Genomic DNA, 16,235 nt, shown 5'->3' with positions numbered 1-16,235 from the left:
TAAAGGCGCATTACCACTGTGCTACATCTCCAACCCTTTTAGTTATTTTTTATTTTGAGTCAAGTTTTCACTAAAGAACCTCACCGAGTTACTGAGGCTGGTCCCAAACTTGTGATCCTCCTACCTCAACCTCCAAAGTTGAAAGGATTACAGGTGTGCACCACTAGTTCCAGCTTATTTTGCATATTTTGCTTTAACAGGGGCACCTATAGCCCCAATCTTTCAGGAGTTTGAGATGGGAGGATCTCTTGATCCTAGGAGTTCAGGGCCATTTCACGCAACATAGTGAGACTTCATCTCAAACCAAAAAAGAAAAAAGAAAAGCATGCTGTTTTCAGGATGTTTGTTTGTTTGATTCTTAGGTTAAATTAAAATTAAGTTTGGGCTGGGGATGTGGCTCAAGCGGTAGCGCGCTCGCCTGGCATGGGTGCGGCCCAGGTTCGATCCTCAACACCATATACAAATAAAGATGTTGTGTCTGCCGAAAACTAAAAAATAAATATTAAAAAAATTCTCTCTCTCTCTTTAAAAAAAATTTAAAAAATAAAAAATTAAATTTATGGGGCTGGGGGGTGATTCAGTGATAGAGCATGTGCTAACCATGTGCAAGGCCTTGGGTTCAATACCCAGTATGAAAAAAAGAAAAGCCTGTTACTCTTTTTTTTTTTAATTTTAATTAATTATTATTTGTTTATTTTTTTTGCTGTAGATGGACACAACACAATGCCTTTATTTTTTATATGGTGCTAAGGATCTAACCCGGCTCCCTCCCATGCTAGGCGGGCTCTCTACCACTGAGCCACAATCCCAGCCCAGAAAAGCCTGTTATTCAGTTAATTGATTTTCTGTTAAACTTTAAGACTCAAATAAATCAGGTCCCTGCCTTCAAAAACCTCCATTTAGTAATGTTTATGGCATATAAATAGATAGTTTGAAAATTGAGCCTATAATAGAAAATTTAGGGAAGTCCCTGGAGTTAGAATGAAATTTGGGCCTCCCCTCCCCCAATAAAACTGAAAGGAGGAATTCAGCATGCAAATTTTAAATTACACTAGACATTTTAAAGATAATATATAACTCATTATTACATAATAAACTCCCAATTACCTATCAAAATGTCCACCTGTATGCTCTGTTCTTTTCTCTGTAGGGACAATATAAGACTAACTCTTTTGTAGTATATGAACTTGATATTAACCGAATAGAACAAAATTGGTAATGAAAGTTGTGTCGGGGATTAAAAACATGTTTTATGCTTGGTACAATGTCACACCTGTGATTTAAGTGACTTGGGAGGCTGAGGCAGAAGGATTTCATGTTTAAGGCCAGCCTCAGGAATTTAGCAAGTCCTTGTCTTAAAATATAAAATGAAAAAAGGAACAGCTGGGAATGTGTCTCAGAGGTAGTTGTGCTTGCCTGGCATGCCTAGGCCCTTAGGCCCTGGGTTCAATTCCTAGCACCATCACTGAAAGACAGAGAGAGAGAGAGAGAGAGAGAGAGAGAGAGAGAGAATGAATTGGAATTGGAGATGTGGTTCAGTGGTAAAGCACCCTTGTGTTCAATTCCCAGTACTGGAAATTTTTTTTTTTTTAAACCAAATGTGTGGATTATTTTGGATTATTATGCCATTATTTTCTCTTATTGTGTTATAATCAGTTCTTTCTATCCTTAAAGCAGCAAGGTTATATTTTACCTTTCTGCATACCCTCTAATATGATAAGCAAAATTTCCAAACTTCAGAAGGTAATAATTTCTGCTTGTAGAACGCAAGAATACCTGATGTTGACTTATTTCTTTGCATTTTCTTTTTGTTTCATTTTCAGCCGTCTCTGTGGTAGCCCTTGTCCAGCTGTGTGGCCTGATGTTATCAAACTACCCTACTTCAACACAATGAAACCGAAGAAGCAATATAGAAGGCGTTTGCGAGAAGAATTTTCTTTGTGAGTTTGGCAAAAATGTGCATCTCAGTTTAGGTTTGACTTGTGTTAAGACTTTGCCTTTTCCTGGCTACGGGAGTTATCATTGTCTCAGTTTACCCTGACAAAACATTTTATTTTTAAACAGTATGCTAGTTTTATCATAGCCCTCATACTTTTCTATTTTGACTATAGAAGACCATTTTGTTTTGAATAATTATATAAATTTCTTCATAGTTCTTTTGATCTTTAAGGAAATGAGAGAAAGACATTATTGTCATGTGTTTTTTACCTGGATTGTAGCATTTCTTAAATCCTGTTTGAGAGCAAATCCGTTTGCTTGCATTCGCCAACTTCTAGTTCCCTTTCCTCAGTTTAACATGAAGCTGGAAATTCAGAGACCTTTTAACAAAAAATTTGAGAACAATGGGATCATTGCAAACTTAACCTTTTCTTTTTTTCTTTCCATAGCATTCCTTCAGCAGCACTTGATTTATTGGACCACATGCTGACACTAGATCCTAGCAAGCGTTGCACAGCTGAACAGACCCTACAGAGTGACTTCCTTAAAGATGTTGAGCTCAGCAAAATGGCTCCTCCGGAGTAAGTACTGGTGGCTGTGCAGTGACCCTATGCCTCCCCTAACCCTCAGGAGATGAGAAACTCAAGATAATAGGTTTTTTTTTTAAAAAAGAACAGCAAATGGCTAAGTTTCACATGTAGAGATTTCCTTGAGTTAATAAGGAAGTTAATATGGTTAATAAGGAAGATAGTTTTGCTATTTTAAACAGTGAATAGAGCTGGGCATGGTATCAAACGCCAGTAATCCCAGCTTCTTGGGAGGCTAAAGCAGGAGGATCATAAGTTCAAGCAACTTAGCAAGACCCAGTCTCAAAATAAAAGGGATTGGGGATGTCACTCAGTGGTAAAGTGCATAGGGTTCAATTCCTAGTACTAAAAGCCAAAACAAACAAAAAAGGTTTAGTTATAATATTTGCTCTAGATTTGACTCTCAAGAATCTTTTTGTCTCTAGATTCTTAGCATATTGCCCTATACAACCTCTTTGAAAGTATTTCTAGTACTTGCTTCGGCAGCATATATACTAAAATTGGAATGAAACAGATTAGCATGGCCCCTGCACAAAGATGACATGCAAATTCATGAAGCATTCTGTATTTTTTATTTTATTTTTTAAGAAAGAGAGAGAATTTTTATTTATTTTTTTAGTTTTTTGGCGGACACAACATCTTTGTATGTGGTGCTGAGGATTGAACCCGGGCCGCATGCATGCCAGGCGAGCGCGCTACCGCTTGAGCCACATCCCCAGCCCTCTGTATTTTTTAAAAAGTATTTATTTTAGTTTTGTTCTTGACCATTTTATCTTCTGGAATCACCTATATCTGTGGGGACCATGTATTTCTCATATTTGTAAGAATAGTCCTAATTTCAAATAGTTTGCATCACTGGTTAGGTCACTGAATATTGACTTAAAAAAAAAAATGTCTTTGGATCTCTCTTTCATCATAATCCTATGAACTTCCTGTATTTTGTAGGATTTCCAGGGATTTTGCACTCATCCCCCACATTCTGGCACATAAAAAAAATCTTATTATTAGGCTTGGGGATATAGCTCAGGGGTAGAGTACTTCTATTGTATGTGCAAGGCCCTGGTATTACAGACAGAAGAAATCTTTTATCTCTGTTTTATCACCAACAGTATTATAGCTTTTGTATCAGATTTTTTTTTTTTTTTTACCTCCCACCCACTGGCAATTGAACTCGGGCACTTGAGCACTGAGCCACATCCTCAGACCAATTTTTTTCTATTTTATTTAGAGACAGGGTCTACACTGAATTGTTTAGTGCCTCACTTTTTGCTGAGGCTGGTGTTGAACTCACAATCCTCCTGTCTTAGCCTCCCAAGCAGCTGGGATTACAGGTGTGCATACCATGCCTGGCAAAGAATGTCTCACTGAAGTGGGTAAGATTTCAGTACATGAGTAGGTAGTAACTAAATCCCATTGTTCTAAAGAAATATCCAGATTCATCTGTGGGACTAGAATTTCAGTACACTGAATGTGACTTGAAATTCCTAAGCTGCTTACTGAAATTTGGGAACTCCTATTTTAGGGATTTTGTGGTAAGATGATTTAATATACTTGTAATGTTTGCATTTTTGAGTATGGGAAGTCTGGAAATAACATCAATTAATACATAGTATTAAACACTACATATGAAAAATATGTAGTTATGGAAATTTAGTGAACAGGAAGAGGAAGGAACCAGTCGTTGGTTCTCAAAGACCAAATAACAAATTCATTTTACACAGAATAATTTAATCGTCATGTATTTATATGGTTCCAAGATTTAAATCACCACCTTTCTTAGACTTGTAAGTATTAGCAAGCCAGTAATCTCTGTCCTTTTATTCCCAGCTGAAATTTGACCTGTTATATCAAGGAAGAGCAATATTTGACTAGAACATGAAAATTTATATATCAGGTGTATCCCTAGTATTAGCAAGATCCTTATTTCCCACTATATAAAATCTTTTGGGCTTTTGGACTTTTATTTCCCCAGATTGTCATCTGTCATGATTCTTTAAATGTTTACTAATTTTCATGTTTCCTTGTTCTTCCCACTTCCCATGCTTTCCCAGTTCAATCCTTTATTCCACTATTCACTCACTACTGCATTCCCCTTTGCTTTATCTTTTTCCAGCCTCCCTCACTGGCAGGATTGCCATGAATTGTGGAGTAAGAAACGGCGACGGCAACGACAAAGTGGTATTGTGGTAGAAGAGCCACCTCCATCCAAAGCCTCTCGGAAAGAAACTACCTCAGGGACAAGTGCTGAGCCTGTGAAGAACAGTAGCCCAGCACCACCTCAGCCTGCTCCTAGCAAGGTGGAGCCTGGGGCTGGGGATGCAATAGGTCAGTGCTGGAATGGGATCTTTGTGCTTTTATTAAGCACATTTGGCAGATTTTGAAGGTCATATGCGAAGAGTATGGAGCATGTGTGTCTGTGTCTTTTAGTTTTTGTCCAGTGAGGTAATAGGACAGAGGTTGATGTTCTTATTTTTGGAAAGAATATAAGCCATATTTTGTACATGTGGTTCAGAAAGTCTATAATACACCATTTTCCTTTCTTGAAATAAGGAATACTATATTTTAGGTGTGTGATAAAAATCAGTGAATTAGGTAAGCAAAATTTAAGTTTCATCCATGACTTTATAACACATGTTGATTTAGAGCCCTATCTATATTAGATTTGATAAGATCTTAGAATCTAATTATATTAAATCACAGTTGCTAAATGTATTTAGTTCTGTAGACAGTTATTCATTCTAAATATATCTAAAGCTGTTAAAATTAACTATCATAACAAAATAGTTTTCCTGTAGTACCATAAATTTTTCTGAACCGTATATGACTGACTTTCCCTTCCTTGTCCACCCCAAATTGGCTACACATTAGAATCATCTAAGAAGCTTTAAAAATAGATACTCTTAAATAGTTGACAAAATAAAAATTTGACCTAGTAATTCTTATATATAGTAAAGGTTGAAAATCACTGATCTTGAAAAGAATATAGGTAAGTGGCCTAGGAATGTAGTAGCTCTTTGTTAGAACACTTGCCTAGCATGAGGCCCTGAGATCAATTCTCCAGTATCAGCCAAAAAAGGGGAAATAACAGATGAAAAAAGAATACAGATGGGAGATATTGTGTGTGTGTGTGTGTGTGTGTGTGTGTGTGTTTGGTTTGTTTCTTTGTTTTTGGTATTGGGGATTGAACCCAAAGCCTCACATGTATTTGGCAAGTGCTCTACTATTGAGCCACATCCCTAGCCCTTAAAATGAAATCAGGGGTCTGGGATTGTGGCTCAGTGGTAGAGCAGTCGCTTAGTGCAGGCGGGACCCGGGTTCGATCCTCAGCACCACATAAAAATAAAGGCGTTGTGTTGTGTCCATCTACACCTAAAAAATAAATATTTTTTAAAAATGAAGTAACTTTTACGCATAATACAGATATGTTTTAGTTAATCCTTGTATATTTAAGCCAAAGTATAAGAATGACAAACTATATCATGACAGTTCAAGGCATGAAAAATGAGACTTCAAAATGAAACTTTATTTCTGGAATATTATAGTTCACTTTGCCAATTGAAGAAGGCAGAGGGCCCTTGTCTGCCTTAAATTGACCCTTGTCTTCTCTTACACTGGCTCTACTCTCTCCCCATAGGCCTTGGTGACATCACACAGCAGCTAAATCAAAGTGAATTGGCAGTGTTATTGAACCTGCTACAGAGCCAGACTGACCTGAGCATCCCTCAGATGGCACAGCTGCTTAACATCCACTCCAACCCAGAGATGCAACAGCAGCTGGAAGCCCTGAACCAGTCTATCAGTGCCCTGACAGAAGCCACTTCCCAGCAGCAAGACTCAGAGTCCATAGCCCCAGAGGAATCTTTGAAAGAGGCACCCCCTACTTCTATAGTCCTGCCTTCAACAGAACAGACAACCCCTGAAGCTTCAAGCACACCAGCTGACATGCAGAATATGTTGGCAGTTCTCTTGAGTCAGCTGATGAAAACCCAGGAGCCAGGAGGCAACCTGGAGGAAAACAACAGTGACAAGAATAGTGGGCCACAGGGGCCCCGAAGAACTCCCACAATGCCACAGGAGGAGGCAGCAGGTAAACAGACCGGTCATGAATCTCATTGAGTTCAGGTGCTGTTGATCCTCTTAAAAATCTCTTTAACATTTTCTTTTTCACATCAAAGGCATCAGTTTCAGTTTTTCTGTAACCTAGTCTACAGGAGAACATAGCACCAAATGATGTATTTCTTATCCAGCTTCTTTTATTTAAGTTTCAAAGTTTCTCAAAGCACCTTGCAGATATTGTTTTTCTACTTCCTAGGATGTAGGTAAGTAAAGTCCCCCATGTTCTTCCCAAGAAAACCACAACCATAGCTAGTGATGGATCTTGAACCACTGTGTGTATGGTGGCCAGCTTTTCCTGGAAAATCAAACTTCCAAACAAACCATTATCAGTTTGTACTTCTTTACTTCTAGTGGAGTGGATGCTGGATACAAGTCTTACCTGGAAGATACAGACAAGAAAACCCTAATAAAATATCATTTTAATTTCCTGAAGAATAAGTTGGGCATAATTCTAAATAGATTGTTATTTAATGCCATATATTTCCTTTCCCCAAAAAATAGCATATAAAAATGTTCCTTTAAATCTGTGTTCCTGAAAGAGATGATGGAATGGACCCCAGATCAGGAAGTGAGCATTATAGGGGAGGGGGTGGGGTGAAAAAGGGAATGTTACACTTTGATGACCACAATATGCAATTTTTTAGAGGGAAAAGAAATTTAAATTCTCTAATCAATTCTGATTTACAGTTTATTTGCAAAATCTTACTTCTGAAAGTGTTTTCAACTTTTTGGAAATTTTCACTGTCCATGAAGACCCCATGATTTGGGGAATAAGAAGAGGCACCAGGGCTGAAGAGATATACTAACCTTCAACTTTAGGGTCCTGCATTCACATTTCATATGGGATTGTGCAGAAAGTATATGCTTTATTTTCACTGGAATGAGATAAAAAATATAAACTATTTTTCATATGTAAAGATTTTTAAAACTGGAAGATAATAAAATTAGTCCCTTTCTTTACAGATAGGAAAACTGCATTCCAGGGAGTTTAAATAAATCCATCTGTGGTTCCTCTGCTGATTATTGGGAGAGGCAAAAACTAGTCATGTACTCATATTTCTTTATTCATTTTTCCACTGTGTCATGATTCCAAATATTTGTTTTGTTTTTGTTTTATTTTTTATTCCAATTGTAAGAGACTCCAAGACATGGAGTAACAGGACAAAGCTATCTAGAACTAAGCAGGTTTCTTAGGGCCAGGCATGGTGGTACATGCCTGTAATACATCGGCTCAGGAGGCTGAGGTAGGAGGATCGCAAGTTCAAAGCCAGCCTCAGCAATTTAGTGAGGCCCTAAGCAATTCAGTGAGATTCTAAATAAAAGATAAAAAGGGTTGGGGATAAGACTCAGTGGTTAAGTGCCCCTGGGTTCAATCTCTGTAACAAACAAACAAACAAACAAACAAACAAAAAATCAGGCTTCTTTGCTCATCTCTCAGATTCTGAATTCCCCACCACACCTCCCCTAAAATTCAGCTCAAATCAAAAGACCTGAAAAAGTAGGTCAAATTAATGTAATGATTGAAAGAAATTTACCCAGAATTGAGCCAACAAAATATCAACCACATGATGAAATTGAACTAAAATTAAAACCTGGCCTATGGCCAGAAATTGTTGGATTTACATCTCATAGAGTAGAAAAAATGCCAGAAATAATTATTGTAGTCACCCCTTGATTATTCAGTTTGTCTCTACCATGTCTTCCCTGTTCTTATTTCTCCAGATGCCTCTTATTTGGCCATTTCACTGTTCATTAGCACTTCCACCAGAGGGCAGACTGTATAAACCAGAGAAGTTGACACCTATCAGTTTGGTTACTGTTTATTATCTATTTGTTGGGAAAAGGTGATGGTTTTAATTTAATGAGTCAAGAAGTTTATATTTACTTTAAACCTCCCTCCATTAGTATGGAACTCTTAGGGATTGGCAACATTAACACTTTAAGAACAATATGATTTGTAATTTGTACTTTATTTTTAATTCCTTTATGAATTTTATTAAATAGTTCTTCATAATCCATCTGCTTTGTTACTTTGAAATAGAATTTTCATTTTATATATGTGAAAGAATTTGAGCCTCCAAATTAGTTCTATTGAGAAGCAATTAGACTATATATAAAAGGCAAAGTTTAAATATGAAAAATGGAATAGCTGAAAGAATATAATTTAGGGCTGGGGCTGGGGCTCAGTGGCAGAGCACTTGCCTAGCATGTGCAAGGCACTGAATTCGATCCATAGCATCATATACAAGTAAAATAAAGGCATTCTGTCCATCTACAACTACAAAAAAAAAAAAAAATAGGGGAAAAAATAATATAATTTAAATTTGTCTACTTTTGCAACTATGCCTTTTTAAAGTTGCTTGCTCTTAGTATTAAAAAAAAAAAAGTGTTCGGGGGCGGGGGAGAGGGCTAGGGTTGTGACTCAGTGGCAGAGCACTTGCCTAGCACGTGTGAGGCACTGGGTTTAATCCTTAGCACCACAAACAAAAAGTAAGCAAATAAAATAAAGGCATGCTGTCTATCTTCAACTACAAAAAAATTTTAAAAATAACAACAATAACAAAAAGCAGTTATTACAGTCCATGTAGAGTCTCAAAATACTTTTAAAAAGGGTTCTGCCTGGCATGGTGGCACACAACTTAATTCCAGCAAGTGACTCAGTAGGCCAGGGCAGGAGGATTGCAAATTCAAGGTCAGCCTCAACAACTTAGAAAAATAAAAATGTCTAGGGATGTAGCTCAGAGGCAGAGTGCCCCTGGGTTCAATTCCCAGTACTCCCCGGTGTCCACCCCACCAAAAAAAAAAAAAGTGTTGTTGATATTCTTATGTGGAGAGAGATGTAGTGTTGACATCAAAAGGCTCTAAAACCATGGATGCTTATACTACCTTTAGCCCACCTTTTTTCAGGATATCTGCTTTCCAATTTGTGGATTTCCCATGGCTAATACTTTCCTCAGATTCATTTTCCCCTGCCACCTAGTCAACCAGCCAGTCAACAAGTGACACTGTGGGTGCTGCATATAAGGTGAAAAACTCATCCCTGTTCTGTCCTCATTTTTAACAATCAATTGGAAACCCCCTCATTCCCAAGAAAACTGGGACAATTGGTCATCCTGCTTGTATGTTACATATAGCATCTGACTTCATCCTAATACTGCACAACCTTAAAATTTTTGTAGTTTTTTCAGAGTGCATTCATCTGCATGCTTATGGAATGCAGACTCGTTTCTTGATTGTATTTACAAAATATAATCAAGGTAAATATGAAAATATCTGCTTATAACTAAAAACAGTTTTTGACTAAACAGTTTTTTATATCACTAGTTCAGATAATGAATGAATGAATTATTTTATGGATATTTTAAAACATGCTATCATGGGAAAAAAGAAAAATTGGTCATTTGGAAGATATCCAAAACATTAAACCTTTTCTTCAGCAGAGTGACTTCCAATTTTCCAAAGGCACTGTTCTGACTATACTTCTTATTAGGGTTTTGTATGTCCTCAAACTCATATGATTTTTTACCAGTCTCCTCTCCTGCCTTGGCAGGAGTTCATTATCAGACATATGATTGCCATACTTAGGCAAATTTAAACAGCAGTAGAAAAAAATAAAGTCTGGGGAAATGATTTAGGAAATACAAAGACCTTTCTAAAGATGGAGTGTAGTATCAATTCAGTACATTTCTGAATACTAAGTTCTTGACTGTCTCCGGGATAAACAGGTGTTTATTAGCAACCCATTCTGCATGACACCGCTGTAGTGATTTTTTTCATAGCATGGAAAAAAATCTTGAAGGTAGGAAAACAAAATAGAAAATTATGATATAAGAGTACTTTAGTCTACATAATAACTGTAACATAGTAAACTGAATGGCAGTGTGGTGATTAATATCCCTTTCTTGAGGATATGAGTTTGAGGAGAGGTAACTGAAGTTTGGAGAAGCAAGTGCATTTTTATACATGATGATAATGAGAAGTTTCACATTATTTCTTTTCTCCTGTATATTTTTAAGTTCTATTTCAGGTTAACCTTATATCATCAAATGTTTTATAAATGTATTAGCCAAATCCATGCAAGGTCTCTATTGTACAGCAAGATTTTGTCCTAGAAATGTGACCACAGCATGTATATTGTTCCCTCTAATCTTTCTTACTGGTTTATTTTCAATAATGTTTTGCTCTAACAACAAAAAGGGATGGGGAGGCTGTCAACAGTCTACATATTAGAACAGTTCTTTAAGGAAGGAAATGGAGGAAATCTCAGACAAAAATCAGGATAATCATTCGAAACATGATCTTTTTATACCAACTGTTTAGGCCAAAATGCATCTATTTTACTTTTAATCACTTGATTTTATTTATAAATTGCAATTCCCTGATCCCAAAATTTTATTCTTTATATATCTGGTTACTTGTATTGATATTTGTTTATGTTGGGCAGTGTGTGTCAGTGTGTGCTTGAGTGTGTGTTTGTGTTTATAATCACATGTGATTTTTAAGATGGTGTTTAAAAGAAGTAACCCTTCCACAGCATGTCCTCCTCACATTCTTCCACCAGAGAAGAGGCCCCCTGAACCCCCTGGACCTCCACCGCCGCCACCTCCACCCCCTCTGGTTGAAGGCGATCTTTCCAGCGCCCCCCAGGAGTTGAACCCCGCCGTGACAGCCGCCTTGCTGCAACTTTTATCCCAGCCTGAAGCAGAGCCTCCTGGCCACCTGCCACATGAGCACCAGGCCTTGAGACCAATGGAATACTCCACCCGACCCCATCCAAACAGGACTTACGGAAACACTGATGGGCCTGAAACAGGTTTCAGTGCCACTGACACTGATGAACGCAACTCTGGTCCAGCCTTGACAGAATCCTTGGTCCAGACCCTGGTGAAGAACAGGACCTTCTCAGGCTCTGTGAGCCACCTTGGGGAGTCCAGCAGTTACCAGGGCACAGGGTCAGTGCAGTTCCCAGGGGACCAGGACCTCCGTTTTGCCAGGGTTCCCATAGCATTACACTCGGTGGTCGGGCAACCATTCCTGAAGGCTGAGGGAAGCAGCAACTCTGTGGTACATACAGAGACCAAATTACAAAACTATGGGGAGCTGGGGCCAGGAACCACTGGGGCCAGCAGCTCAGGAGCAAGCCTTCACTGGGGGGCCCCAACTCAGTCTTCTACTTATGGAAAACTCTATCGGGGACCTACAAGAGTCCCACCAAGAGGGGGAAGAGGGAGAGGAGTTCCTTACTAACCCAGAAACTTCGGTGTTCTGAAAGATTCTTTCCCTATCCATCTTTTCATCCAGTTCTCTGAACCTTTAATGAAATCACTTGCCAGAGTGAGGTAATCATCTGCATTTGGCTACTGCAAAGCTGTCCGTTGTATTCCTTGCTCACTTGCTATTAGCAGGCGACTTACAAATAATGATGTGGGCATCAGTTCCCCCTGGATGGGTTATAGCCAGAACATGTACTTCAACTCTGCCTAGGAGATACAGTAGAGAATATGGAGAGGGTCATTAAATTGAAAAGTCAAGGTTATATTAGTTTATTGCCTGCATTTCTTGAGCAGAAGAGAGAACAGTTTGTTTTGAGATGGCTCAGGAGAGGCTGTCTTTGGTTTTTAAAGTTTTGGGATTTTTGGTTGGTTGGATTTTTTTTTTAATGGTTTCTTTCTTTTGAATTTTAATTTAGATTTTTTCCCCTTTAAAGAGAATAGGGTTCACAAAATTTGAACTGTTCTTAGGCTTTTGCTAGAAGGAAAACAGTGGTCTGGCTGATTTAAATAAATGTTTCCTTCCTCTCCACATCTCACTATTTTTGCTTTTAAGTGAACACCCCTCTCCCCCACAATTGAGCATCTTGACCGTATCTTTTTTCCAAGTAAATTACTCATCCTTAAAGTTTACTACACTTTGACAAAAGATATGCCTCTTCCCTGCACATAAAGCAGGTTGTAGAAAGTGGCATTTGGGGGCAAGTAGGTAAACTTGCCCAGTTTCTTTCGCCTCCATCTCTTGTCTCTACCTCTCCCTCTCTGGCCCCTCCTTCTCTACCTTCTCCATCCCCCTCTGTTTTTGAGGCATTTGTTTGGAAAAAACATCGTTGAGATGCCCAAGAACCTGGAATTTTTTTTTTTTTTTTAATAAAGGAAAGGAAATTCAAACTCCTACATTGTTCTCTGTAACTCTTCAATTCCAAAATGTTTTGTTTTTTTTTTTTTTTAAAAAAAGAAAAAAAAAAACATGTTCTGATGGGGAAATTGATTTGTAAATGTGAATAGCCTAGGACATTGCTCTGAGCTGTGGTTATAAAGATGATGCCTCCATATACCTAGAGGGCTAATGAGAGCAGTTAGTTTATTGTTTACACATATATTTTTATGTCAAAAAAGAAAAAAAAAGTTTCAAACAGAGCATTGTGATATTGTCAAAAAGGGGGAAAAGCCCTGAAAATACATGGAAATGTAACCTAGTTTAGGGGGTGGTATTTTTTTGAAGATACATCAACACCTGATACCTTTTTTAAATAATTTAAAAACAACATATCGTGAAAAAGAAAAAAACAGTATTGACATGTACACATCCCAGCATGTATATCCTTCCAATTATTTAGGGATTTTCTTCCAGAGAGATTTGATTTTGGTTTTGGTTTTGGTAAAAAGGTTAAAATGTAACTTCCTGGCAATAATTTTGCCTTATCATATAAACAGGAAATGGAAGAAAAAAACTCTCAGGGTTGGATAACTTGGGAGGCATCTCATTCTGGCTTCCATTTCTAAGAGTACCAGCATATGGAGTGTTTTAAAAACAGATACATGTCATATAATTTATCTGCACAGACTTAGACCTTCGTGAATTATAGGTTAGTCCCTTTTTACAAAGAAAAGGCAAACATTCTTTCGAATCTTGGAGAATAGTTTAAAGCTCAAGTGAAGTTTCATGTTTTAATGCCAAATTCTTATATTAAAAAATAAAATCTACTTATGACAGAAAGGTGCATTAATTTAAAAAACTTTAAAGAAATGAAAAAAGAACCCTCTTCAGATACTTACATGAAGATTATTTCCCCCTGTTACTGAAAAGATAGATGTTGGTGTGTGTATTTGTTTATTATTCTCTGGTTTTTGGTCTGGCCTTGCCCTCAGGGCCAAACATTGATTAATAAGAGCACCTTCTAGCCTTTTTGGTTTAGTGGTGTTTATACCAGTGTGTCAAATTAGATTTGCTAGGCACACTGATATACTATCAGTAAATTGCATTAAAAATTCATCTAAACCTTCTGTCTGTTGACTTCTTAGTCCTCAGACATGGGCTTTTGTATTTTAGAATATTTGAATTTGAGGTATTGGTCACCCCTCCCCTGTTTTTGATTAAAGAAGCTGAGCCTGGGATACTTTTTAAAGTATCTGTTCAGTGAAAACAGAATTGTTTTCCCATTGAATATGAATAAAAGTATCTATATTTTTCATTGTATTTTGGTTATCAGCAGTCACCAATAATGTTTTTCCCTCCCCTCTCCCACTCCTTATTTTTAATTATGCCAAATATTCTGAATAATATACTTAAGCTTCCATTCCCCCATCCCTGCTAGGGAAGGGGGTGGGTGTATGTGTGTGAATGTATGTGTATGTATGGTCCCATCTCACCCCCACCCCCATTTTGGGAGTCTGACCTTTAAAATGGGAAAAAAAAAAAAAAGTTTGGGAAGTTTTGACTATTTCTGAAAGCAGAGGGGGAAAAGATCTCACTTAAATATCCTGGAAATCTGTGTGAAGGAAGAAAAGGTATTTCATAATTTTTCAGCTTATGTTATCTATAAACATGATGGAAGTAAAGGTTTGGCTGAATTTCAACTTGACTATTGGAAAGTTACAAATCCGATTAATTCCATTCAAAAGTGGTTTTGGTTTTGTCTTAACTATTGTAACGTGGAAGATATTAAGTCTATTAAATACATTATTTTGAACAGATGAGAAATCTGATTCTGTTCGTGAATGAGAGGCAAAACTGGTATGACCATGATTTTGAAAACAAATTTGCTTGACCCAGTTTCTTTAGTTTTTTCTTCAACTGTCCATAGGAAACATAAGGATTTGAAAACATCATCAGATCTAAATGTTTAAAGCCAGGGCAGTTAGCACAAATTTGTAAGTAGGACTTCTGTTAGCTTATGCCATAGACATCACCCAACCACTTGTATGTGTGTGTGTATATATAATATGCATATATAGTTACAGTGCTAAATGGTTACCAGCAGGTTTTGAGAGAGAATGCTGCATCAGTAAAGTGTCAGTTGCCACCTCATTCTCCCTGATTTATAGGTTCCTGACACTGTATTCCTCTCTCTTGTTTTTGCCCCCCATCGGGTGTACCTTGTCTATGTACAGATATTTTGTAATATATTAAATTTTTTTCTTTCAGTTTATAAAAATGGAAAGTGGAGATTGGAAAATTAAATATTTCCTGTTACTATACCACTTTTGCTCCATTGCATTTACTTCTAATTTCTGTACCTTCTGAGCATATCTAATTGTGTATAAAAGACATTTTACCTCCACTTTATCTTAGAGGTTCTCTGTCTCAAAATCACTATTGATTTCATAAGCTACCAAAAAACTTTCTGAGTTTTTGAAGAGGTGCTTGAAAACACTAGACTAGAAACTAGAGAATAAAAAAAATAAATAGGAAAATCCATAAGGCCTGACTTAAAAAAAAAAAAATAGAACTAAACAGCTACACAAATATTGGTGGCACCCAGCCATCAAAAGAGTTGAGCTTCATGTACCCTGACTCCTCCTGACAGGAGAGGTAAGTGGGTTTGAGCTCAATAGTCATCGAGGGAAGTTGGTAAGAAGGTGATTAGATCCAAAGAATAATATCCTAAACCATGCTCCCCACCATCCCACCCCAACCCCGTTCCCACAATGTTATAGAGCAGGGTCAGCATGGGCATTAGTATACCCAGAGATTTCCCAGTGCCTGCCAATCCAGAAAGTGAATCAATGTTGTTTAAAGGTTAAAGTCCCTATTATTTCTAAAACCAAGTGGCTCATGCCTGTAATCCCAGCAACTCTGGAGGCTGAGGCAGGACGATCTCAAGTGAGGGCATCCTGAGCAACTTAGACCCTAAGCAACTTAGCAAGACCCTGTCTCAAAAGAAGGGATGAGATGTGGCTCAGTGGTTAAGTGTCCCTGGGTTCAATCCCCAATACCAAAAAGCAATTCTGTTTGTAAAATTTTTCCTATCTCCACCTGAAGAGAGAATTATTTTCCTTTCCCTTTAATGGTTTAGAAGACTGAGGATAAATTTTCTCCTGTGCTACAATCCTGCTAGTTATGACAAGTAGGTAGCCATCAAGAGAAAGGATTACTTTGTAATGTTTTGAACAACCAATTTAAAAAAAAAAGAGAGAGAGAAAGGATTAGGGAGGATGAGTATCTGGAAGTTGTAAGTGGGGTGAGCAAGTTGTACAAGGTCAAGGAACACCCTAGAACAAGGGGAGTTAGGAGGAAGTTGAAATTGAAGTTGAAATAGTCGATGATATGGATCGCCAGCCTTTTTTTCAATCTTCAGTTTTTGGTGTTGCCTTGCCTTTG

General features: G+C 37.6%; 1 protein-coding gene and 1 pseudogene across 9 annotated transcripts in view; both read left to right on the top strand.

The window, feature by feature from the left end:
* Positions 1-16,235, top strand: part of Cdk12 (cyclin dependent kinase 12) — an 86,838-nt gene that overhangs the window by 50,078 nt on the left and 20,525 nt on the right. For 3 of the 9 annotated variants that reach the window (XM_076871527.1, XM_076871525.1, XM_076871526.1), the window contains exons 10-14: positions 1,824-1,940; positions 2,388-2,519; positions 4,639-4,850; positions 6,160-6,612; positions 11,176-11,593. In XM_076871527.1, coding sequence (XP_076727642.1) covers positions 1,824-1,940; positions 2,388-2,519; positions 4,639-4,850; positions 6,160-6,612; positions 11,176-11,593 — 1,332 coding nt within the window. Of the gene's footprint in view, positions 1-1,823; positions 1,941-2,387; positions 2,520-4,638; positions 4,851-6,159; positions 6,613-8,363; positions 8,499-11,175; positions 15,060-16,235 lie in introns of those variants that run through there. The other 6 variants (XM_076871523.1, XM_076871521.1, XM_076871522.1 and 3 more) reach the window with 5 other exon arrangements.
* LOC143411031 (U6 spliceosomal RNA) lies at positions 3,000-3,097 on the top strand (annotated as a pseudogene).

The sequence above is a fragment of the Callospermophilus lateralis genome, chromosome 11 (assembly GCF_048772815.1).
Source record: "Callospermophilus lateralis isolate mCalLat2 chromosome 11, mCalLat2.hap1, whole genome shotgun sequence".
Classification (NCBI taxonomy): domain Eukaryota; kingdom Metazoa; phylum Chordata; class Mammalia; order Rodentia; family Sciuridae; genus Callospermophilus; species Callospermophilus lateralis.
The sequence above is the reverse complement of the archived record's forward strand: the minus strand, read 5'-3'. Positions and strand labels throughout refer to the sequence as shown.